The sequence below is a fragment of the Myotis lucifugus genome, unplaced genomic scaffold (genome assembly GCF_000147115.1).
Source record: "Myotis lucifugus unplaced genomic scaffold, Myoluc2.0 scaffold_6, whole genome shotgun sequence".
NCBI classification, from domain to species: domain Eukaryota; kingdom Metazoa; phylum Chordata; class Mammalia; order Chiroptera; family Vespertilionidae; genus Myotis; species Myotis lucifugus.
Genome location: NW_005871054.1, coordinates 8,075,274 through 8,102,170, shown reverse-complemented (window position 1 = coordinate 8,102,170; position 26,897 = coordinate 8,075,274). Strand labels below are relative to the sequence as shown.

Here is a 26,897-nt window from a genome sequence, read left to right as displayed (position 1 = left end):
CCTACATAAGAAACTAACACAACCTTTTTAGACCTAATTTAAATAAAAACCTCCTATAAAGAAAACTGCCAAGAACATCAAATGGCTAACTTAAGTATTCTTTCTTCTATGCTCTGAGAGAAACTTGTACTGACTTTTCCTGAAGCATAAATACAACATGAGATATATTTTCCTCTGATCTACATAAAGTGCCTTTGGACAATTCCTATCTTTTACTCAGTACTTCAGGATCTTACAAGGCAGTTTCAATGCCATTGCCAAGTTATCACACTTCAAATTCCCACTGAGAGTTAAGAGACTGTGGAAATAGACTGAAGAGTTTGTTTCAGAAAAATACATTTTTTTCCTAGGACCCTTTTGATTATATCATGATATCATATTTAAAAATCTACTATTTTTTCTTATGTCAACTTCTTCTCTATGCCTAATAATCACTAAATCAGGTGGTTATATTACACATCTTTAAAAATATTATTTCAGAGTTGTAGGGGAAAATACTGACCCGATTTTCCATTGATTTTTTTACTAGGTTAAAGCTTTTCCAACGGGAGTCAAATTCATGCTTGTGAGATCCTTGGAACTGCAAAAGGTCTCCAATAATCTGTGTCAAAAAATTTCAAATTTTATATTTTTAAGTCATTGCATCAAACCTATCCTATTAATAAATATGAAACTATTAGATGACAACTGTACCTTTATGATAAGAAACAATGACTTGGTGTCATCTTCTGAATTATTAAGTATGTGGTCTATAAGAAAAAAAGAAATCAGATTTTGATTAAAATATTTTGAATTACTACAGTACTCCTAATACATTAAAAGTCTATTAGTTAAGGAAAAAAACACCTCACGATATTCTCACTATTGAGAATGAAAAATGTTAAGTAAAAGCACATGTTACAGAATTAAATTCTAAATATTTATTAGTAAAAAAAATGCATATATGTACTTACTAAGAAGTTTCCTTATTACTCTAGCGATGGCTTCTCGGTGGTTCTCTCTGGATAAATCTGTTTTAGAAAAATGAGAAGGTATTTTAGAGACACTGAAACACTTCCATACTGTTGAAGTTTTTACCAACAGTTTGTTTAAAGAAGAGATAATGTATCCAGGAGAAAAATAAACAAGTGAGTTGGCCTTCATAATAGTTGGATTAATGACTAAGCATGATATAGAATAACCTTCACATTTACAATGACCTGCTTATAAAACTTGATTAGACAGGCAAGGAAGAGGGAGGAAAAAAACCTATCTTTGCCAATAAATATTTCAAAGACTCTATTCACTAACTAGAGACCATAAATGCATAGGATTCTCTAATTAGTTATGGGTGACCCAAATCAAGCAAGCTAAAATTACTCTAGCAATTAATGCAACTAACTCCAGTGTTAATCCAGCAATAGGGAAGTGTGTCAAATTTCTACCAATGTTAGATTCAGAACATTAAATGAATAGAATAAAATGCTTTGCATAAATATTTATATGAAATTTAACTATGGTAGAAAAAGAGATAGTCAGAATATATAAAGGTTATAATATTCTCATTCATATCAAGTATATCAGTTCTAAAACAATCCTAAATATAAATGAATATTACAGTATATGAAAGTCTGCCTCTGCAAATAGAAAATATCCAAATATTTACTGACCCAAATTTCTATCTTGTACTAGCTTACCCTTATATAATAATTTTCTAGTTTCTCCAGAAAAATATAACTATTGTGTAATTAATATTCACTTTTATATATAAAAAGGAGCATAGGAAAATTATAACCACAAAATTATTCCATTTTAACCCTTTAGAATAATTGACAAAAAATAGACTACGCAGATTTACTCAGATTAGGATTCACATACCATATTCAAGTCCAGTATACAACTTTGTCTCTTCCAAGGACACCATACTTGGAACCCTGTACAAAAACAAGAGTGCTTGTATTTATTAATAATACCAATAATAAGGGTTAAAGGGAAAAATGTCATTGCTAGAATGTTTAAATCAAAACAAAGATGATGATGCTCTTTTAACAAACACAGATTTCCCATCTTCAATACTTCAATTCTTTACTTTATCCTTGTGAGGATAGATGCTATCTCTTTCATCAGTAAGAACAATAGTACTCATCTTAAAGAAAATGTTAATTACATTTAATGACTTTGGGGGGAGTGATTCACTGCTCAAATGAGTGTTGTATTGATATTCTATAGTCAAGTGTAAAAGCTTAAGTCTGATGATAAACATTTATACATTTATACAAAGGAAAGTTAGATTTGTAATAGCATAGTAAGGGTTAAAAGTAGTCACCAAAAACCCACAATCAAATTTTATTGTAGAATATATAGCAGACAAGCTTCTTTAGACAATCAATACCCTTCCTCTTAAAATCAGCCAAACTTATTTCTCCTACCATCTGCAGAAAAATGCCACTACTTCAAAAGATGTTCAGAGGTAAAAAAAAACAAAAAAAAAACCCACTGCATTTCCTAGTTAAAGATCTGTCACAAAGAAACATGTTACTGAAATAAACTGAACTAGTTAAATCTATTAAATGAAAAGTCACTTTTTAGGTATGTGAGAACAAGTATTGGAAAATACAAACTTTTGTAACTGAAATCTAAATTTTCTACAAAAATACTTTAATTTTCAACATTTTATATCAAAATATGAGACTGAATTCAATAACTTTTTAAAAACAAAGATATATTACTTTCTAAGAGGAGAAACACAGGCACAATTGCCAAGAAAACATGGGATAAGCATATATAAGGGCTAAGTAGCAACAAACAGAAATTTTACAGTTATTACTCATCACTCATGAATTACACAGCCTTGTAATGAAGAAAACACTTTAAAATCAATACATTACATCTCTAGTGTATTTTTATACGTTAAATTATCTTTACCTTAGTATTTCATAGTTTTAAATTCTGGGATTTATCTAAATAGTAATAACATCAAGATTACTAAAATGCCAATTGTAAGTATGTCCCTCCCCATAATCTAAGCCTAGAATGAAAATAGTATCATCACAAGATTCAAAACCAAGCCTACAGAGTATAAACAAAGAATGGTAATGGGTTATAATATAAAATGCTAATTTGCTTCTCAGAGATTTTCAAGTTCAAATTCTAATTCTTAATATCTGGTTTTCAGCCCTAGCTGGTTTGGCTCAGTGGCTAGAGTGTCAGCCTCCGGACTGAAGGGTCCCAGGTTCAATTCAAGTCAAGGGCATATGCCCGGGGTTGCAGGCTTGATCCCCAGTAGGGAGCGTGCAGGAGGCAGTCAATCAATGATTCTCTCTCATCATTGATGTTTCTATCTTTCTCTCCCTCTCCCTTTCTCTCTGAAATCAATAAAAATATATTTTTTTAAAAATCTGGTTTTCATTGCATAAAACTTGGAAACTTGAGGATTCTGTAAAATTGTGTATGACTGAAAAATAGATATGTACCCAGAATTTAGTCAGTAAAAATAAAATAAGATTCCTTTAAAATGAATGCAAAGGGGAGTCCATGTCTACTGAAATTAGTTTCACCAGCAAAGAGAAAAAGGCTGTGCTTAAGCAGTAACAAGCAAAAAGCATAAGACTGTTACCACCCTGGCCTAACCTCCCTTGGTAGAGGATGGGGAGGTGCTTGTCATGAGCTGTCACATGAGAGGACATCTCCTCACTGCTGCTATAAATATAAGTAGTTTACTAAAGTAGGAATACAATTGTACCATAACCAGTCCATACCTAGTACCGAATAATATTGAACCAAGCATACATTTTAATTATCACAAAATTAGTCTTATAAGTATCATAAAAAACAATCTCTACAGCAAACCTCAGAACAATTTTTACTATATCCAAAGGGAGGAGGGAGAACCTATCAAACAAATGAAAAAAACCCAACCCTATTAATTGGTAATTTGAAATGTTTTTTTTGGTATGCATTTATGATCCTAGTAACCAATTACACTGTAATCACTTTTAAAAACAAGTCTCAACTATAAGCCCTCATACCAATTTTTAAAATCCACATGTCACTCTAAATAGTTCCCCTATTAAAAAATTTGAAGAAAGATGATCAGTTATTATAATTACTTTAAAATATCAGCCTGCATGGGATTTTAAAGTATAGTATTAAGTAATCCATTTAAATAAAAATTACTTAGGCTTTTATTTTTAAAATCTAAATTAAAATACATCTACAGAACTCAAGGGTAGAGAAGGCATCTGGTTAGACATATATTTCAGTTTTGTTTATTCTTGTCCATCACTAATTCCTTTTAGGCTTATTTATCTAAGATTCAGCTTTAACTGATCTCTTATCTAATAAGTTTATTGAACTCCATTTGGGTTGACATGTTTTACAGTAAATGTTTCTCCGCAAGTGTAAAAACATATTTATACCAATTTATTTCTTCTGATCTCTAAAAGAATAATTTTCTAAAAGAAATCTCTAGTCATGACCTATTTATCTCTTGTGGCCACTTTATAAGTCATGTGCAGCCATACTCTGTTATTTAAAACTGCTCTTGTAACTTTTAGTTATGAACATCTTAGCTGAATAGAATTAAAGTACTGTCAACTTATAGATCTGTGTTCTGATTAAAAGCCATAGTAGCAATATATATAATTTAAATCAAATACCATCACTTTCCCACCTCAAGTGAAATTTATTCTTCTCACATTCACTGTTTCATTTTACATGGAGTAAGTAATTTGACACAAGAACTAAATAAAATTCTGACAAGTAATTTCAACACAACATATTATAAATAATACCATCCATAAATAATGAAGTTAAATCAACTAAATAGTACCAGGCCATCTAATTTATAACAAGATCTATTCAATATGTGTGCCACCGGGCGGGAGGAGGGGATGGGACCTGTAAGTTTCCACAACTATGTAATTGGTACCACTAGATGGCAATCTTCTTTAGATGTGATCAGAGTAGAACTGAAAACAATCACTGGAGGAAAAAGATGGTGAAAAGGGAAGCAGTGACTAATAACATAAAAACAAAATATACAAATCAAATATGCAAATGAAAGCTAGATTAACTGTCGTAACACAACCGCAAACAGTAATAACTCTTCCTGTCTGTAAGTGAAAGAACAAGCTACCCTTTTCAATAATCACTCCCCTCCCAAATGAAAACAAACCTAAAGGTATAAAACCAAGCCACTAGATATTTTTTCCAGCCAAGATTACGAAGAGTTTCACAAGAGACAATTGGCCTATTTCTGTGTTCTGTTATGCAATTCAATCCTAGGCATCAATAATAACAATAGACACAAATGACAAGCTAGCTCTTCCTCTACCATGGGCATAACAGGTTGCTAAGTAAAGAAAGAGAGATCTTACATAGTGCTAGGTTGAAAATTTATGCTGAGCATAAGAACTATTTTCATGTCTGACACATAAGCTTTTAAAAATTCAAAGAAAACAGTCAGAAGGTGAAATAAGGAGAAAACAGGATTACTCACCGTGGAGTAGTAACTGTTTCCTTTTCTGTGTGCGGCTCCCCCAGCAGAGCTGGGTAGTTCCCTGGAGGTGCCAAGAGAGGTTAGCTAGCCCTGCCCCTCATCGCATAACAACACATCCTTTCACATATTAATGAAATGGTCTCAACTCTTAGACCTTAAGTATGAATTTTTCTTGAATGAAAAGTTAGTAAAAGCTGAGATCTTAAGAATGATCTAACTAAGAATGACTTACAGATCTACCAGAGAAAAGGGGGTATAAAGTAAAGAAGAAATATTGGAGATGAAAAATGATGACTCCTCTACCTTGAGTAACCCTGTTTTTATAGATGCTATTAGTTTTTTACTTTCTGTGATAGCTGGTTAGACCTAAAAGATTATGAGTGGACTGCAAAAGGAGAAATTAATGATGATTTGAGGATTAAAGGCAAGTGTCCAAAATTCCTGTGAGCCTGCAAAGACATACTCCAACTTCCACATCTATAAAGGTAGAACTATGAGTATAAACTATATCACAAATATTTCTATTAAATCATCAACTCAAGGTTCCAAGGGCGAAATAGAGAGGTTCCAATATAAGAGTAATTAGGCAGACTTAGTACAACAAAACTGCTAAATATCAAAATTGTACTAAACTAAAAAATGTATCCTTTAATTACCCTCAAGGAACCGTAATTTACCCATCATTTGAAACAGTAAAATATATAGTATGTACAAGATATTTAGTGACCCCCTACACTGCTAAAGGCCAAAATTACAATGCAGATACATTAGGTATATCATTTATTTTATACTTATTAGAATAATCAACTTATCTAAGTAGTTTATTTTTTGTCAGTCTCTAATCACTTAGCATAGTTCTTATATTTATAGTAGCCATTCCCCTGAACAATGGGATTTTAAGATCATCCCATATACTCTATTAGAAACTAAGTTAGATTTTCTTACAGAAAATCTCAGAACTAAGTTTTTCATTACTTTTCAATTTTCCAGAAGACAAATACTACTAATACATGCGCAAGGCAAACTTAATAAAGCAGCTAGAATATTTTACCTAATTGAGATTTATATAAGAAAAAGAAAAGCATAAGTTGAAATTTAAAAAACTGAGTTGCTATGTGCTTCCAAAAACTGCTTGAGTATTTTGGAAAATGCATACTGTTCCATAATACAAAGGCAAAATTGTTTGTTATTAACATCGGTAAAATTTTAGCACCTTAGGCATTACACTAAAGCATCTGTCACATTTATGTCTTTCCTTTTCTCCCCGACCTGATACATTTTACTCTATTTCCCATGGAGCAACTACTTTCCTATTGTTGTTTTTATGTACTAGTTTCAAACTGATGTGCTGTTGATAATTTAATTGAGAGTTATGCTACAGATATTCTTTCTTCACACCAGGCAGTGTGATTTAATATCACAGAACAATGGCACCATCAACTGAAATTACTTAGTGTTTTCAAATCAATGTACATTTAGAAGATTTTAACAACTGACTTACTAAAAAAGCATTTCAGAAATTTAAAAAGCTAACTTTATTTTATGATACTTTGGTGAGAACCAATTTACTATCAGCCAAAAAAAGCCAAAATGTTATATAAAGAAAATATAAGGTGGCATACATTACCAAAACAAATTAAAATTTCAGATAAAGATGATACCAGTTAAGAAAATGGTTTTAAAGGAAAGGATTCTGATAAGAATGAGTTAAAGGCCCAGGGAAGACTATACAAACTCCGTGTTTTGGCAACTCAATGGCTAAGGGCTGTTCATTCATTTTTATTTCAACTTCATTAAATCATTATCCTGCATAGATGTACGTAACTACAAAGACTCTTAAAAAATGTGTACTATTCAATGATTAAAATGATTGACTTTTTCATCATTTCATATTTTATTTTGTTAGGTATTACTAAATATACAGGGGTGGGCAAGAGTAGTTTTACAGTTGTGAGTATGGGAAACAGCTTTCTTGTATTATTGTTCATTATTGTATTTTTCATACAAACAACTGTAACCCACTTTTTAAAAAAAATATATTTTATTGATTTTTTACAGAGAGGAAGGGAGAGGGATAGAGAGTTAGAAACATCAATGAGAGAGAAACATTAATCAGCTGCCTCCTGCACACCCCCTACTGGGGATGTGCCTGCAACCAAGGTACATGCCCTTGACCTGAATCGAATCTGGGACCCTTCAGTCTGCAGGCCGACACTCTATCCATTGAGCCAAACTGGTTAGGGCTGTAACCCACTTTTGCCCACCCCTGTATACAAGAAAACATTTTATATGTAGACTTTTAAATATATTTAAAAATCTAATAATTGTATATTTATATTAAATAGCTTTTATTACTTCATTACATTAAATTTTCACACTAAAAGTGAAAAGTCAAAAACATCTCCATCTAAATTATCTTTCTTCTCCAACTTTTCTGGGAAAAACCTATAAAGGATACTCAGGATCAATTATATAGTTTATAGTGTATAGTAATGCAGGCTAACAAATTATTTAGTTATAGTCCATGGCATTTGTAACATTTTTATAACATGGTATTATTTTCCTTATTGAAAATGCATTTCATTATATATAAACCTAATTGGTGTATAATAACAAAATATATGGCAATTTTGTCCAGATGCACATTTATTTCAAAAGATAAATTCTTGCCCAGCTGGTGTTCTCAGTGGTTAGTGTCGACCTATGAACCAGGAGGTCATGGTTCGATTCCTGGTCAGGGCACATGCCCAGGTTGCAGGCTTGATCCCCAGTTGGGAAGCATGTAGGAGGCAGTTAATCAATGATTCTCTCTCATCAATGATGTTTCTATCTCTATCTCCCTCTCTCATCCTTTCTGAAATCAATAAAAATATACATGTAAAAATATATACACAAAAAAGATGAATTATTTGTGTCAATTCCCTATTATAGTGCACATGGCATAATATGGCTACATGATGATATAAACTTCCATATTGAACTATTATAGTGCACATGGCATAATATGGCTACATGATGATATAAACTTCCATATTGAAAAACCTCCAGGCCTCCTTAGCTGACCCTTCAAGAAGTACATCTAAATGATCACTCTACTAAAAATCTTCTCATCATATACACAGATTATACATGCTTTTGCTCTTAGATAAATTTTTGGATTAAATGAAGACACTTCTCATTGTCAACAAGTCCAAGCACAACTAAATTTACTAATTTAATAAACTCATTACATATTAAATTTTTTACTGTATTACTACACACTATTAAAATCTTCAAGAAAATAAAAACCATTGATTTTAATTTTAGGTCTCATTTAAAATTGTTTAAAATGAATCTCTCATGCCCCTCCAGGTGGCGGGCTCAGTTAGTTGGAGCAAAAGGTATTCCCAAGCACCAAAAGGGCTGCGGGTTCCATTCCCAGTCAGGGACCATAACTAGGTTGTGGGTTCGAACCCTGGTGGGGATGTTTATGGGAGGCAACCATCTATGCTTTTCTCTCTCACACATCAATAAACATATCCTCAGGTGAGAATTTAAAAAATAATTTGAAAATCAATCTCTCATAATAAAAATGAATTTGGTAATACTGCTCTGATATCAAACTATAAAACTAATGAAAAATAAAGGTTCTTTAAAAATTCAGCAAATTCCTAAGTAAACTGAAAACAGATTCCCTTACTTGAAATGACCCTACTTCACCCTCTTAAATCTAATGAGCAAGCTAAAATTCAATGTCTAAAAACAGCTTTTAGATTGAAATAAGTGGAAATTATGAAAAAGCATGATTCCAAACAATGATTATACAAAATATAGGAAAGACAAGCAAGTCATATTTTAAAACAACTCCTTGAAGCTTTTTAATATTTTTGTTGTAAAATCCACAAATAATTCTCCTCTTTGTGTTTTTTAGCGGGCAGGGATTACTTACTCATTTTTATGTGATTTTCATTAAGTTGTTCAGCAATGAGATGTTGATGTCGACAGAAAATGATCTAAGATGGTATACTGAAACTAGTATCTACTTATTATGTGAGCTAAAGTTACATATTTGCTGATGTCCATTAAACTCAATTTTTTAACTTAAATGGTAGCACTAACAATAGATTAAATCAAGACACTCAATTCAAAATAATAATACTTTGAAAAGCACTTAAATTCAAAAAAAGCAACTTGATAGATCTAAAAAGTTCAAAATCATAATGAATAACATGGACAAATTTTTATTTAAAAAACACCCGTTTTTTGCTGCAAAATCTTTAATCAACATTTACGGCAGACTAAAAGTATTTTTCTTTCCTTTTTAAAGCAGAGTATTTCTTAATTAACTTAGTAATCTAATAGATAAACTTAAATATCTCTAAATTAATATTTAAAACTCATGAACATTCAAAATTATCCTGGCACCATATGAAGATCTGAATAAGCCTTAAAGTTTACAGACCTAAGTTGTGCCTCAGGTATTTTTTGGCCTATCAATGACAAAAAGGTTAAAGTGATACAAACACCACCAATAACTATAAAACCAGAAAATCATTATGTGACTAAGACTTAAAATATATGCCAAATGGAAAAATAGCAAAATATGTAAAGTAGTTATTTTTACTTACAAGTTAGCAACTGGCTCTCCTTTCAATGGAGGTAGGAGGTTTCCTGAGCCAATTAAACAGTTGTGCACTATAGTCAGACTCTGTAGAACATCATCTCTAGAAAAAAATAAAAGGTATTTTCATATTTTACAAGACCCCAAATCCCTATTTAATAAAAAGCCAAGAATCTAGGGGGAAGTACAAAAACTTCATCAAGTGGGGATGTACAAAATTAAGGCAAAAAAATGGCAACCACCACAGTTTACCCACTTAATAGTTCAAGGTAATTAAACAGATATTTACTGGTAATAGGAGATGTGCTTATATTTAAGCAGGTTCTAAATAATCACAGGTAACAAAGACTGATTGTGCTTTGTAAAACAATTCTGAATTTAATCACCTATTTACCTAAAGATCACTACCACAAGAAAACAGTATTACATGAAATCTTTAAGCATATCTCATCTAAAAATGGACTAGCTAAACGTTCACTTCAAAAGGCAGTTTTGTGCAACAGACTATATAGTTGACATGAAGTCAATCATACTTCTTCCTCCAATCCCATTTCTACTGAATTTGCTATTAAAGTTTCCTGATATTTGACACACAGTAATTTTCCTACTATTATTTTAGGAACTGTCAAATATCCAAACTATAAAAGTCTAATGATTTCAAATAATTTTCTTATTAAAGCCTATAGAAAAGGAAAAAAAAATTACCTCACAGAGATATTTCTCTTAAGTAATATTAACAGCAATAATGAATTACCAAGAAGAAACAGACCAATAAATCTAAGCTGAACCTAGAAAGCAGGCATTACTTTCAAAGGGGACATAGCTACACACTTCCCAAAGATGCACAAGTGAAACAGCTAAGTAAAAAGCACTAAAAACAAGCGAGGACAAAAACCATTTATGTTTAAATGTTATGACAAATTTTCTGTTACACAACGCTATATTAAATGGTTTCTAATTACACTCATGTCCATGTTCAAAACTCACTGAAAATGAATACAGCAGACATCCAGAGAGAGAACGAAAGGCACAAATAAAGATATTTTTAGTCTAAAACCATAAAAACTAACACCAATTAATTATTTTAAAAAAACTAACCTAGACATTTCGATTTCTCCATCCCCACACTGCTGGAGTTTGATGAGTTCAGGCTGAAGAAAAGAGTCCAACAGAAAGAAGGCAAACGCCACCTCATTGGAAGAAGGAACATGCCACTGGATTCCCAGATTCCAAAGGTCCCCCGGTTTACCCCAGTCCTAGAAAAGAACAGCATTTGTTCAGCCAGTTGTGAAGTTGAAAAAGGAACATATACATAATTGAAAATGTTAGAATATGTATAAGTGTTTCAAACCTAAGATAGTGAATAATGCACACAAAAATGGCATGACAACGTATTATCCCTTCATTATAACTCCTGAAAAGGTCTCCCTGAAGAGCCCCTCAAATATTAGTTTACTTATAAGAGTAATAGTTAATTTATGTGAGTCTACTGAGTTACCCGATAAAATTATATTGAATTATACAGGTTAGATGTGGCAGAACAAGTCATCTCACACAAAAACAGGAAAGAAGAAAACTAGAGGAGCTCCAGCACTATGTACTAAGCTGCACACATTTAAAACATTCCAGGGAGCGCCATTCCAGTTGCCAGATGGGATGCTGCCTCATTCACAAATCACTTAAAAAGCCAATTAGATCTTCAAAATAAACAACCCAATAAGCTTTAATATAATCTACTTCTAAAATAAAGAAGTGACACCTTCATACACAAGAAAAACAACAACCACACTTTGAATTCCTTAGGAAAATAACCGGATATATCCTTAAATCCGAAATTATTGAAAATGCTTGCCTTGATAGGAAAGTATTCAGAGAGACTCCTGTCGAAGCCACCCGGCACACTGCAGTATTCTGTAGGATAGATGAGCGTGGTAGAACGAAGAAGGTGATGCAAAAGGTTGCAGGACAGAGTGTAACCCTGCTTACAGGTTAAATGTAGGGTTCTTTGGAGAATCTTTACAAGTTGCTCCCTATAAAGAAGCAACTTCTTCCCATCCACTCGAGTAATCTAAAAAGAGAAAGATTTTTTAGCCCGAAGATACTTGGGATAAAAGATTTAAGAATCAATAATTAATGCAAAGGTTAATGTTTGCATGAAAGAAGCCTAAAAGCATTAACAGTGTTTCTCTTAAAATAATTCATTTTAGGACTTACTTTTTCATTATATTCTAACAATCTATTCTTTATAAAGGTCAAACTCATTTTCGGAGTCCAGGCTCTCAAGTGCTATGGCATAGTAACATCCTTTCCAAGAGATAAAGCTAACTTAATGGAATTTCTGTTCTTTGGTTCCTGAACTAACCCATAAAAAATGCTAAAGTTTGATTAATGGCCAACTTTAGGACATAGAGAAAAAAAGAATTCCCAAATCTAATAACCTTTTCAATTAATGAGTTAACTATATTGGAATTAATCAGTAAAAAGTCAATAATACTGAACATAAGGTAATCAATAATTATACTCCTCTGATACCAGAAAGTGACATTATCTGACTTTTTGCCACTAAATCAAAAGAATACCTAAAACTTATGACCTTTCATGTTTTAATATCAAATTTTCAAAAAAGAATAAATACTAAGAGCAAGTCAACGTTTTCACAATTGTATGTTTTTATTCCAAAGATTTACAATACCTCAGACAAAAGTTGAAGATTCCATAGTAACTCCTTGTCTAGCTCTTCCTCATTTAATACATCATCATCTGAAAAAGGCAAAATAGTAAAGAGGGGAGAAAAAAAATCTGTGTATCCAACTAAATGAATCATTGTTTACATATTTATATTTAATATTTCTGATACCTGAAAAAGTCTCTTTTAGGGAGACTTTTCAATTCCTTCTTACTCTAGAGGAGGTGGAAACTCACAATTCAGAAAATAAACACAACAGCCAAATGTCTGACTGTGCGCATATCACAAAATAACTGGTATTTTTGTGGCAACTTTTAAATGGTTCTTGTAAGAAAATATTAATTGAATAAAGTAAAATTTCTAATCTGCCTGTCAAGATGGTGATATCTTATTTTGAGCAATCTCCCCCAAAACTACAAAATTAAGAAACTGCATAACTTAAAGGATTTGTTTTTATCAAGAGAATTCTAGAAACAGAAAAAATTTTTATTTAAAATTGTAAATACAGAATGGAAACTATATGACTTACTCATTGTAAGCTGAGTTATAACACTGCAGCAGTGAGGAACAAATAGCTTCAAAGATTCCTCTGGGCAGCACTGAAAACATATGTACATCATGTTTTTTGAAAGGTATAAATACTTAACAGTCACAAAGTATACACTAGCACTATATTCGTGGCAAATAAGGGCTGTAAGCAACTATTGAAAGGACTATGTATTTTAAGTATAACAAACATATCTAAAAAATTAGTCACATAAACCTGCTGGTTACTGATTAATTCATCAGTCCAAAAAACCCAAACTCACCTTTACAGCAGCACGGCACATGTCTGCCACCATACGGCCCGCCACTCTTGTTTCAAATATATGTGAAATCGAAAAATTAAAAACCTTCTGAAGGGCTACCTTTAAGATAGGTAAAAAATGAAAATGTCTAATCAGCATTTTAAGCAAAATTAAACATAAAACATTTTTTAAATGATGCTCAGACTATATTAAATGTAACCAAGTATGAAATTTTTAGCCATCAGAATTTATAAGGATTTGCTCACTAATGTTACATTCATATCTACAAGCAATCTTTACACAACACCTTAACATGAACAAAACAATTGAAGGACAAGATTTTATTTGCCACAGAAACACTAAACACAAAATTATAACTATTGGAAGCAAATATAATTATCTTGTTGGCTAGTCCAATGTAACACAATAATTTTTTGACAACCACATCTATTTAATTTTACAATCAAGTCACAGGATTTCAATTGCTGAATGAAAAATTGAGCTCTCCACATGGATTAACAGTACTTAGTATTATAAACAACTCCTTACTTCCTACAAAAGATTTTGATTAAATTAGTAAATATTTCATGCAGCTATAAGACAGGTTAGTTTTTAACCAGAATAAACAAATTGAACAGTGGTAATTTAATTTCAGATGGAGAAGAAATGGAAATAAAGTGTGGTTTTAAAGACCATACTGTACATAACAGGTACTAACCAATATTGAATTCATCCTAGTTTGCCAGATTTTTATATTTAACTAGAGGCATGGTGCACGGATTCGTGCACATTGAAAGGAAATTCATTAGAAGGTGGCCAGCAAGGCAGAACTTAGTGAGACAGGCCGGACATACCCTAGAGCCAACCTCCCGCAGTCCCTCCCTGCCCGGCTGCACCTGGGGCGGTGCTGGGGCTCGAAGGGCGCCTGTGGAGTGAACCCTCCGGCAGGTGGGGTCCCTTGGCCTGGCCTGTGGGTATTGGGCCAAAACCAGCAGTCTGACATCCCCCAAGGGAGTCCCGGAGTGCAAGAGGGCACTCTGCAAAGTTGCTGTCACTTGGCAGCTTCTGCATAAGCATCTCCCCCCTGGTAGTCAATGTGTGTTATAGCTACCGGCCGGTAGGCTGGTTGCTTAGCCTTTTATATACAGTAGGTAGGTCCTCGGGTTACGCAGGAGATCTGTTCTTATGGCGCGACATAACGTGATTTTCGCCGTAAGCCGGAACCCACCTACGTCACTCACATGGAGCACATACACAGCAGTAATGAAGTGAAACAGTACAACAAATTTAAGGGAAAGATAACAATTCCTGACCTTTACTTGTGGTAAATAAATAATAAAAAACATAAAGCACATATGTACATACATCGAAATGATGGAGCTTTTTTTTAAATAAATAAATGGGAGATGGCAACGTAACCACGAAACGACATATGTCGAGTCCTATGTAACTCGAGGACTGTTTGTACATAGATTTCTATCATGTTAGGACATAAGCAATTTCTAAAACTATTCTCCTAAATAGTATTTAATTGTAAACTTTAAAACTACAGTTAATTCTTGTTATTTGTAGTAGTTATGTTCTATATAGTTGCTGTGAACACAGAATTATCAAATACTAATTTGCTAGCTAGTAACATCATTGTGCCAAAGGGAGACACAGGATCACGTTCCTACAAGGCTCTGGGTACATATTTTCATCAACTGAATTTTGTTTTACTGTGTTTCTGTTTGAAGACACCTTATTTAATATATATATTCTTGATTTATAAGATGGAACTCAAGTCAGCAGCATAACTCATGCCTGAACAAAGCTCATCTAAAACATGTTATTTTCTCCATTAGACACATCACAACTCTCTTATGCTTAGAACACTAGACAGTGCTTCAGCACTACTCTTGGGGGCCATTTTAAGTAGCAAAATCACAAAAATGTGGAAACCCTGGTACTAGAGAGACACAAAAAGAACATGTTCACAGTTTGAGAGCTGAAACAAAAAGGTAGGGAGGGTGTCACCTTATTCGACCTCAGCTGGAAACATGTGCAACTCAAATTTTTGCCACTGCAAGTGTTGGCTTAGGGGTTACAAATAAATTCTAGCCAGTAGGTAAATGTGCTAATATGGAGTATGTGAATAATGAGCATAACTGTACTAGCTTTTTCAAATTTTAGCATGGAAAGGATAAACTGGCATTAATTTATACACTTTAGCTTAAGGTTCAATTTTTTATTTTTATTTTTTTGGGGGGGTGTTTAATCCTCACCTGAGGATATCTTTCCATTGATCTTTTAGAGAGAGAAGAGAGAGGGAAAGACAGAGAGAAACATCTGTGTGAGAGAAACGCATCAATTGGTTGCCTCCTGCATGTGCCTCAACCAGGGTGCGGGCTGGGAGGAGCCTGCAACCAAGTTATGTGCCCTTGACCAGAATGGAATCTGTGATCCTTTGGTCCGCAGGCCAATGCTATCCACTGAGCCAAACTGGCTAGGGCACTTGAGGTTCAATTTTTAAAACATCAAATAAAATTACAACATTGGAATTTAATTTTTCTTACCATAAATATTTCTTTGGAACACTGTGTGAGGATTGTACTAAATGTAGAAGACAGACCTAATTCAACTAAACTCTCCAAGTGAGTCATTTTCTCAGTTTCTGTCTCTTCTCTTGTTTGCTCCAATGTGCTACTTTCAATAAGTCCAAAGCATCTACATAATGCAAAAATACAAAGAAAAGTATAATTTTAGTAACCAAAAGCCAGTTTTAACATTTTTTTTGATGATCAGATAAACCTCTATTATTATGACTGTTCAAGTGACAGCTACATAACTTGCACATGACTCACAAATCAACTGTCCTTTTATAACTTCAAAAGCACCACCTTGGGTAGTCATGAAATGGTGGTTGCAATACAGGGAGAGACTAAAATTGCTGGGACAGAACAATCATTGTTTTGAATTCAGATAAAGGATAGGTCTGGGGTACGTGCTCACCTGTCCATAAACTGTAAGACAAAGTCCTCAAATTCTGCCGTGGCTGAACACAGTTCTCGTTCCACCTACAACATTAATGTGGAGAAAAATTAAAAAGAGCTTTTTATTTTTCTTATTTGAACTAACGAAACTCAAATATGGTCTACAAAATAGATATAACACTAAATTCTTATACTGTATACTGTGAAATACAGCACCATTATCACATGTCAATTTAGAATAACTCAAATCTACTACTTTCCAGGAACTAAAATAAGAATTAACGTACTATATAAGGGCCAACTCAGAAGTCAAGCAGCCATTTTTATTATCAATTACATTTTTCAAACTGTCACTATTTGATTCCTAGTCAGGGCACATGCCTGGGTTGCAGGCTCAATCCCCAGGAGGCAGCCAATCAATGATTCTCTCTAATCACTCATGTCTCTCTCTCTCTTTCTTCTCTGCAATCAATAAAAATATTTTTTAAAAAATAAATGAACCAGACAGTGACAAAGAAAATTTCATTAGATGTTAATCTCAACAGATTTATTACTAACACTAGAGGCCCAGTGCATGACATTCATGCACTTGGGAGGGTGGGGGTCCTTCAGCCTGGCCTGTGCCTTCTCCAGTCCGGGATCCCTCAGGGGATGTCCGCCTAGTGCTGCCACGAAGGCAGGAGAGGCTCCTGCCACTGCCACTGTGCTGGACAGCAGTGAGCCCAGCTTCTGGCTGAACAGAGTTCCCTGTGGGAGCACACTGACCACCAGGGGGCAGCTCCTGCATTGAGCGTCTGCCCCCTGGTGGTCAGTGTCCGTCACAGCGACCGGTTGTTCCACCATTGGGTAGATTTGTATATTAGGGTTTTATTATATAGGGTAAGAAAATGGAAAAAAACAAAAACCACTACCTTTGCTTAACAAAACATTTAAAAAGTAACAAAGAAATGGAAACACACCCCTGGGTGTCAAAATAGCAGTGATGTCAAGGCTGTCTATTTATATCATTGAAGTCATAAGACTGTAATTTTAACTTGTTAGCACCTATCCAAAGTTTTTTTTGTTAAACATATTTTTATTGATTTCAGAGAGAGGAAGGGAAACAGACCTATGACCTCCTGGTTCATAGGTCAATGTTCAACCACTGGGCCACACCAGCCAGGCCCAAAGCTGCTTTTAAACTAGCAAATGTTGCTATGCATATACAGTAAGAATTAGAACTTAATTCCTTTGCAACCAGCAAGCATCCTTACCTCGGTGAAGTCATCTCGCTCCTGGAGTACAGATGAACAGTCTACTAAAGGCACCAGAGTGGAAAATGTTGCTATAAACTGGAATGTAATCTGGGAAAATGCAACAAATTTAACATTAATTACATAATTCTAGTTCAAAACACAAGCATATTGTAATCTACCCAAATAATTATCTTCAGGGAGTCCCACAATCTTTCTGGACATTTTTTACTTAGAATTGAACTTTTAAAGGTTCCTCAAAATGAACTAGCTATTACTTTAGTAATGAAACTATACATTTATTTTCACATAGCTATTTACTTAGGTTTAAGCATAAAGTTCTCTAACCTTCTGTCACTGAGAAGTTACCTTGCCTCCTTCCTAAAATGTAACCATAACTACGAGTAAACAGTAAATGCTGGTGCAGAAGCTAGAGACCAGGGAAGAGGGCAATGTCAGGACAGGCAAGTACAGCCAGGATTTGGCAGTTTACACCTAGTAATGTGTATCCTGCCCCTTTGTCACAGTGTAGATGAAGGTAAGTGCAAATGACCACATGCTTTTAAATGTCTCTGCTTAAGGAAAACAGTAAATATATAATAAGCTTTAAAACATTAAATGATCATTAAATGACTAGAGGTTACAGCAAGTTTCTTATGAAGGAATACATTATACATATCAACTAACCCTCCACAGACCTAAACTTGGGCACCTACAGATATAATTCTGTTATCATGAACAAATTTTACATTGAACTATGTCCGAAAAGTATTTGAAAAAAATTAACAGGATGTCCACTTATAGTTATAACTTAGACACAAACAGAATCATAAATATGCTCACCATGCATTTACTAAAGTCATTTGGATCCACCCCAGGCAACGCTCTCATCAACAGAGGTAGCATATGTGTTGGACCTTCAGGAAACCATTTGCCCCCTGATACCAAACTGCGGGCTACTCCAATTACACAGCTTAAAGTAGCTGTGAGCTGGTGAGGTTCTGTTAAAGTCTCTAGTGCAGGATATGTTCTACAGTTTGAAAACAGAATTTAAAAAAATTTCCGTCACAGATAACCATACATGATACATTAAGTATAATAAATTCATAAACTGCATTTTAGCTTAAAGGTTTGTAGCTAGCAAAATATTTTGAGTGAATATATGCTCTCAAAGGTTAACCGAATCACACAGATAAAGGAAAGTATGTTTCCCCAATCTCCTGCCATCTTTCCACCTCTCTCCATGCAAATTCCAGTGAAAAGGAACATAAAGTGGTAGATTCTGCATTATTTCAACCATCTTAATCCACTTCCACATTCCAATAGGATTGTATCTAATCTAATAGTCAATGTTTATTAGAATTCAGGAATAACAAGCTACAAACTACTCTGCTCTTCCCATTAAGGACGTAGGTAGGACAGTGATGGCGAACCTATGAAATGCGTGTCAGAGGTGACACTCGAACTCATTTCTTTGGTTGATTTTTCTTTGTTAAATGGCATTTAAATATATAAAATAAATATCAAAAATATAAGTCTTTGTTTTACTATGGTTACAAATATCAAAAAATTTCTATATGTGACACAGCACCAGAGTTAAGTTAGGGTTTTTCAAAATGCTGACATGCCGAGCTCAAAAGGTTCGCCATCACTGACCTAGGACAAATCTGAGTTTTATGGACCTCAATCTGTTAGATCCTGCTGGGCTCTAAAAACTGATCTTTCACGTTTGACAAAGGTATTTAGAGAGAAATCATAAAGCTCAAGTTCAGGCAGCAAAGGAATAACAGAAAGCTGAAGTAACCTACTCTCAAAACAACTCAGAGTAGCTCTATCTTGGGAAGCACATCAAGCCTATATTGTGACAGTGACTCAGAAAATGGAGAATTATTTTGTTACTAGTTCAACACAAAAAACAAAATGAAGGCAATAAGGTCTACCCTGTGGAAACAACACACCTAAGATTATATAATATACAAAAATAATAAAGACAATCAAATTTTTTCTGTGTTACTGGTTCTAAGAAATAAAAGAAATCCAAAACCACTTTTACTGCCATATTCTCAATACATTGTGACACTTGCATTATGATGAAAAAAAAAAAATAGCCAGAGCTCAATTTATGAGCACTTGAGTAACTAAAATGTGAAAATAATATAAAATACTTATTTTATCCATGTCGTGTCAATTGCCTTTTCTCTCAAATAAACCTTTATGAAGTCATAAATCATTAGGTTAAAATGTCTTGCTTCTCCTCCAGGAACAGATATAGGCACACGATAGCAATACGGACCCCACAGAAAAGAAAACCAAACAGAAGAGGAGAGGGAAGAGATCATCAGAATAACTGTAGCACTGCTGAGGCTTCAGCAAGCATGTAAAGCTACACCTACCTTTCAAGTACAGGGGGTATTACTAACTCAGGTCTCATGAGTGCAAGGTTCTGCAGAGCCTGGGCTGCTTCTAAACTACCAGTTTTGCTAAACATAGCCAAGAGGACAGGTTGAATAATGCATTGTACAAAGTCTGTAACATCTTGATCAGTAAGCTTATGGCTATCAGGCACAGGAGTTAACCAAGAAGGCTTCTTGTATCTTTCACGATGCAATCTTCGAACAACACTGTTTGGCAACCGCTGAAGTAGTTTCATTAACTTGTTCTGGGGACACAGAAGCAAAAAGTCCAAGGTAGGTTATATCTCACAGATAGACATTCATGGTTCCTCTGTACCCTCACAATTAAAGATTTTTAAAATAACAGCTCTAATAATTTTATTACAAAGACCTGCATAGTATATCTAGACAGAATAGAATACTCTCACCAATTATATACTGATAATGATCAATACAAATATATTTCAAATTTCTGCTTTAACTTCCAGGAGCACATTAACCTTTCATTACATGAAAAGCCATTTTAACCAGAAAACTTAAAAAACAAACGAAAAAACCCACACAAAGTAAAACTGGAAAGATCATTCTATGCTTTGGTGGCATTTTTGTTACTATTTTGTTGCCAGAATGTAGCATTTTGTCACTAGTTATCACACCAGTATTATCTTAGTTTATTTAGTAACTTAATTTGAATGTAATCATTTACATATAGCCAAAGATGATATGAAGGACAAAAAACACAGTACAGGTTACCGAACATGTAATAGTTACATGTGGCCATATCTCAAAAAATTCCAAAACCTAGAGTGAAAAATGAATATACTCACCAGCCAGCGCCCATTATTTGAAGGATGGTAAAAAGATGTGATGCTGTTAAACAAACCAGTCAAGTGCTTTTGCACTAGTTTACTTGGTCCACCCTGTTCCGATATAAGAGTAAAAAGATCAATGATCCCATTATACTCTGTAGTTTATATCCTGCTGACAAAAATCAATTCTACCGCTGAATAGGAGTGAAAAACAATCCCCAACGAACTTCATACATATTGATTTAAAACATTCTACTAAAAATAAGGGCAACTTACTGAAATCAAATTTAAAAAATTGGAAAGATTTTTTTTTCCAATTTAGGATAACAGTATATTTTACTCTTGTGCAATCAAATAACTTCTATCATGAAGATTATCATCGTAGAATAATCAAGAGTGGTAAAATCAAGCATAAAAAACATTTCTTAAAGTGAATTTCTCGTTGCAGGAAATGAAGATGTAAGATTTACATAAATGCATTAAAATATTTTATTATTACTTCTAAATGTAAATGTTCAAATGATTAAACCTGTTATATGTGACCACATTTTGATTCAAAAAATTTCTTAATCTATTGTTAAAACAAACAAACCAAACAATAACATAAGTTAGAGGAAATTGAGGAAAAAAGGTAAAAAGCTAGTATTTATCTTATCAAGTTGAACAGCCTTGGGGATAAAGGCCTGAAGCCTCCTATCTGCCTCAAGGTGATCTTCTTTCAAGAAAAACCACAGACCTAAGGTAGAATGTCAGTTACATTAGGAGCCTGTCTCTCTACTGAAACGAAATCCACGTTCCTGTTCCCCACTCTAGAATGGGAAACCACTAAGAAACCATAATTCCACAGCAAAATACCAACAAAATTTTAAAAATTCTATCCACATGCCTGTGACCTCAATTTGACTTTGGGAAAGTCCTTTTATCTATGAGTCTGGTTCCTGGCCTGTAAAACTGTTAGACATTCTGAATTTCTCAAAACTCTAAACCAGTGGTTCTCAACCTTCCTAATGCCACGACCCTTTAATACAGTTCCTCATGTTGTGGTGACCCCCAACCATAAAATTATTTTCATTGCTACTTCATAACTGTAATTTTGCTACTGTTATGAATCGTAATGTAAATATCTGATATGCAGGATGTGTTTTCATTGTTATAAATTAAACATAATTAAAGCATAGTGATTAATCACAAAAACAATATGTAATTATATATGTGTTTTCCGATGGTCTTAGGCGACCCCTGTGAAAGGGTTGTTCGATCCCCAAAGGGTCGTGACCCACAGGTTGAGAACCGCTGCTCTAAACTCAGATCCTATTTTAAGGCCCATTGGTTACAGACATTAATAAATGGTACATTGTGAATACATTCTGGGTCTGAAAATATCCAAGAATCCAGCGACCAACTAAGCCACTATATAGACTTATGTGATTGTATTTTTGTATGGCTAACACAAAATTTGGATGAACTATATAAAACAAATATAACGTATTACAAACCATCATAGCAGTGATCCATATTACAGCATGTCCTATATCATAAGCGTTTGTTAAAAATCTTGGGACTAACACTTGACTACTTCCCACTGGGAGGTTCAAGCTTCTCAAAATTCTTGTAAATATCTTTAAGAAAAAGAGAATTAAAAATAAATATGTACAGTTATTAAATAACTTCCCTTAAATAACTTAAATGTTATATATTAGTGATATTGGATGTAGTCACATTTGATCAGTTTTGAAGCAAATTACATACTGCTTAGTATTCTGCTTTATTCTTTAAAAATTATAGAAAATACCTACACTTTTAAAAATGACACTCTGAGGTCACAGGTATGTGGATATAATACAGCTATATCCATGTACCCAAAACACAGACAAAGGAGAGATAGTAAAACATAAAAAGGCAAACCGTAGATACCTGAAGTGAAACATGATATGTTTTGACTCCTTTCTGTCTCTCTAAATGCACAAAAATTATTTTCCTATGCTCTAATTCCATGCCAAGGATGCACAAAATGGAAATATCTTCTGGCAGATTCTGAACTCTTTAATTCTTAACACTGACTTGATATCCCTCCCCCCCACTTAAGAATTTGCATTTTAATCTGTCATTTAGTATTTACATTCTAACATAATGAAATCTATGTTTTATATCTGTCATTACTAACAGATAGGGGGCGGAAAGGTAGGGAAAAATTACTTCTCCTCCTTAGTTTCTACTGGCCAGCAACAGAGGAAGACAGCACAAGCAAAGACATACAGAGCATTTGCCTTCTGCTGGTCTCCAGCTCTGCACTACTCTCACTACGTGCTTCAGAATCACCTGGATGTCCCATTCCAGCCCTCCTGAAGTGCCACAAGTGATTCTGCTGCAGGTGAAACAATACAAAGGATGCAATGTTAAGAACAATGCACCTAGAGAAACTCTACTTTTTAATCTAGGGAAACATATAATGTTATCTAAAAAGTGGGGAACACTAGAATTGCAATCGAATACACAAAATTTGTTGCAAAGTATGAATGTATGACACCCTGAATAATATACTTAGTATTTTCTATTTTATTCATTTCAAAACTTATAGTTCATTTCCTACATAGGTAACACAAAAATCACTTATTTTTGATATCTTGATATGATCCAATTACTTTTTGAAAATAAAGGATCTACCCTGTAAATTGTGTTTTTATTAATGTCCTAAAATATACTGTGAAGTTAAGAATCAACATACAAAATATACTTCTTCTTAATGACATAAAAGTGCTATCAATGCTATTGTATGTTATATGTTCAAATGTTCTTAATTACCTTTGGTACATATGGATCCCAATCTATGTACCCTATATTATCTGTAGCCAGTCGTGCAAAGAGATTTACTAGTTGCTGAAAGTAAACAAAACAAAAAAAGAAAATTAAGTAAATACATTTGTTGCTGTTAAGTGGCACAGTGAAACCCCTCATTCACTTGTTCTTTTCAGCAATCAGTATTAGCATAACTTGATTTTAACATATGTTCTATAACTCAGTTTTTTAAAATCTCCAAATTTAAGTTCCGATTCCTGTCACCCATTTAAAGTGAATAGCAGCCCGGCCGGTGTGGCTCAGTGGTTGAGCATGGACCTACGAACCAGGGGGTCACAGTTCAATTCCCTGTCAGGGCACATGCCTGGGTTGCGGGCTCCATTCCCAGTAGGGAGTTGATCAATGATTCTCTCTCATCATTGATATTCCTCTCTCTCTCTCTCTCTCTCTCTCTGAAATTAATAAAAATGTATTTTAAAAATAACAATAAAAAAATAAACATAGCATTATGCACAATGCAAACAAAAAAAGAAACTTTAATCCAGTAAACATCTACTATGTGCCCAGCACCGTGCTAGTGAGGATACAAAAGGAAACAAGCAGGGCCTTACAGTTTCATGCATTTCCCATTACACTTGCATACTTCTATATTCTACACTAATAAAAGAGAAACATGGTAATTAGCGTACCACCGCTACCCTTCCCATTGGCTAATCAGCATATCCTTATGCAAATTAACTGTCAGCCAAGATGGCGGCCGGCAGCCATGCACTGAAGCAAACAGGGAGGCTTGCTTGCTCCAGTGACTGCAGACTCCAACGTTCCACGGCAACTCTAAGCAACTATGTTGCAAATATAGAAGCTAAACAAAACCCTAGAAACCGGCTTTCAGTCAGCCGGGCTTCAGCCAGCCGGACCGCAATATTGTATCAAATACAGAAGGTAAAGGCCGGAGCCGAGGCCTCAGAGCTAAAGCTGGCCCAGAATAGAAAAAAAAAAAAAAAGAAAAAAAAGGAGCAGTTGGGAGCTTCAGTCACCCGCCAGCCTGAAAACGGCCCTCAGCCCCTCACCCAGACTGGCCAGGCACCCCAGTGGGGACCCCCACCCTGATCCAGGACACCCTTCAGGGAAAACCAGCCGGCCCCCACACGTGCACCAGGCCTCTATTCTATATAGTAAAAGGGTAATATGCCTCCCGGCACCGGGATCAGCATGACAGGGGGCAGTGCCCAAACCCCCTGATCGCCCTGCGGCTCTGTGAGTGACAGGGGGCGGGGCCACAACCTCCCTATCCGCCCTGCTCTGTTCCTGACAGGGGAAGGCGCCCCAACCCCCTGATCGGCCCTGCTCTGTGCCTGATAGGGGGGAGCTCCCCAACCCCCTGATCGGCCCTGCTCTGTGCGTGACAGGGTGTGGCGCCCCAACCCCCCCCCCCCCACACACACACACGGGCTCTGCTCTGTGTGTGACGGGGTAGAGCCATAACCTCTCCATCGGCCCTGCCCTGAGTGTGACAGTGGTGGCGCCCCAACCCCCTGATCGGCCCTGCTCTGTGGGTGATAGAGGGTGGCGCCCTCAACCCCCCTCCACGGGCCTTGCTCTGTGTGTGACAGGGGAGAGCCATAACCTCCCCATTGGCCCTGCCCTGAGTGTGACAGGGTGCAGCGCCCCAACCCCCTGATCCGCCCTGCCCTGAGTGTGACAGGGTGCAGCGCCCCAACCCCCTGATCTGCCCTGCTCTGTGTGTGACGGGGCAGTGCCCCAACTCCCCTATCGGCCCTACTCTGTGAGTGACAGGGGGGAGCTCCTCAACCCCCTGATCGCCCTGCTCTGTGCGTGACAGGGGGGAGCTCCTCAACTTCCTGATCGCCCTGCTCTGTGCATGAGGCGCGGCAGCCCCAACTCCCCAATCGCCCTGCTCTGAGCCTGACAGGGGCTGCACCTAGGGATTGGGCTTGCCCTCTGCCACCCGGGAGCAGGCCTAAGCCAGCAGGTCGTTATCTCCCGAGGGGTCCCAGACTGCGAGAGGGCACAGGCCGGGCTGGCCTCCCCCCCCCCCCCCCCCAGTGCACAAAATTTTTGTCACCGGGCCTCTTGTATATTTATAAAATCACATTAAGAAATTGCTACTGGTGTTAAAATACAGCAAATAAAATTTTTAATACTGATTACCACACTGCTAAAAGCCAATTCTAGGGAATTGAAGTGGCTTATCAAATTATTTCACATACTATTTCCAAACTAAAAAGTATAGGAGAAAAAAATGGGATACTCACCCCCTCCCACTGTGGGAGATTTTGCACTGAAACCCAAAGGCCAATTAATTCATCAAACCAAAGTCTGAAGGAAAAAAAATACTGTTATGAATAGCAAGTGACTTATAGAAAATGGTTCAAAGCCAGATATCTTGTAGTTTTTAATCTGTTATTCTTACTAATAACTACACAATCTAGAAAAAAATAATACTGAAAGTTACAACTTAATGTTACAAAGGACCATTTTTGTCTAAATATTATCCTTCCAATGTATTTATTCTAAAAAGAATAATCTCATAATACCTCCACTTCATTGTCAAGTAATTACTGTCCACCCTATCTAGCACTATTTATAAGTTTCTCCTTCCTCTTCCCACCTTTCTCATTAAATGTTTTCTTATTACTACCTGTTCTTCTAACTCTCCCTTACTTTCTTGTCTGTAAGAACCCAATTAGTAATTACACCATTACCTAGCACTATAATAAATGTGCCACAAAAGAAACTAGCCACAAAGAGTTAAGTGCAATTAAATTACAGTAGGGGAAATTATCTCAAATTAAAGAACTAGAAGAGAATATAGGGGAAAGAAAATGTTAGAATATTATTCCTCGTAAACAATCTTTAAAAATGCCCAAGATACAAAAAGTTTTTAGAATTTTTATTAAATTAAAATTAAATTTTCAGCTATACACAAAATTTCTTGACTTAAAAGAAATAAAAAGATTTGACATTAATTTCTTGACTTAAAAGAAATAAAAAGATTTGACATTTCACTACAGAAAATGGGAGAGGGGGAGGTAAACTAACTTTTTTTTCATACCTTTTCTTCTTAAAAGTACAGTCTAAATTTTTTTTCATTCTAAAAAGTTTCTAAAAATGGTGCAAA

At 35.1% G+C, this 26,897-nt stretch overlaps 1 protein-coding gene across 10 annotated transcripts in view; it reads right to left on the bottom strand.

Annotated features, from left to right (window-relative positions):
- Positions 1–26,897, bottom strand: part of PSME4 (proteasome activator subunit 4) — a 72,080-nt gene that overhangs the window by 30,920 nt on the left and 14,263 nt on the right. For 9 of the 10 annotated variants that reach the window (XR_002827021.1, XR_002827024.1, XR_002827028.1 and 6 more), the window contains exons 5-23: positions 26,032–26,095; positions 23,762–23,836; positions 22,456–22,578; positions 20,978–21,070; positions 20,151–20,416; positions 18,601–18,787; positions 17,779–17,868; positions 16,545–16,609; positions 16,109–16,259; positions 13,575–13,673; positions 13,295–13,364; positions 12,772–12,839; positions 11,932–12,147; positions 11,178–11,335; positions 10,087–10,182; positions 1,858–1,913; positions 954–1,010; positions 694–749; positions 503–601 (exon numbers count right to left, since the gene is read on the bottom strand). Coding sequence is in view for 5 of the 10 variants with exons in the window: in XM_023746839.1 (XP_023602607.1) it covers positions 503–601; positions 694–749; positions 954–1,010; positions 1,858–1,913; positions 10,087–10,182; positions 11,178–11,335; positions 11,932–12,147; positions 12,772–12,839; positions 13,295–13,364; positions 13,575–13,673; positions 16,109–16,259; positions 16,545–16,609; positions 17,779–17,868; positions 18,601–18,787; positions 20,151–20,416; positions 20,978–21,070; positions 22,456–22,578; positions 23,762–23,836; positions 26,032–26,095 (2,089 nt within the window). In the remaining 5 variants the exon portion in view is untranslated. The remainder of the gene's footprint in view (positions 1–502; positions 602–693; positions 750–953; positions 1,011–1,857; positions 1,914–10,086; positions 10,183–11,177; positions 11,336–11,931; positions 12,148–12,771; positions 12,840–13,294; positions 13,365–13,574; positions 13,674–16,108; positions 16,260–16,544; positions 16,610–17,778; positions 17,869–18,600; positions 18,788–20,150; positions 20,417–20,977; positions 21,071–22,455; positions 22,579–23,761; positions 23,837–26,031; positions 26,096–26,897) is intronic. The other variant, XM_023746851.1, reaches the window with a different exon arrangement.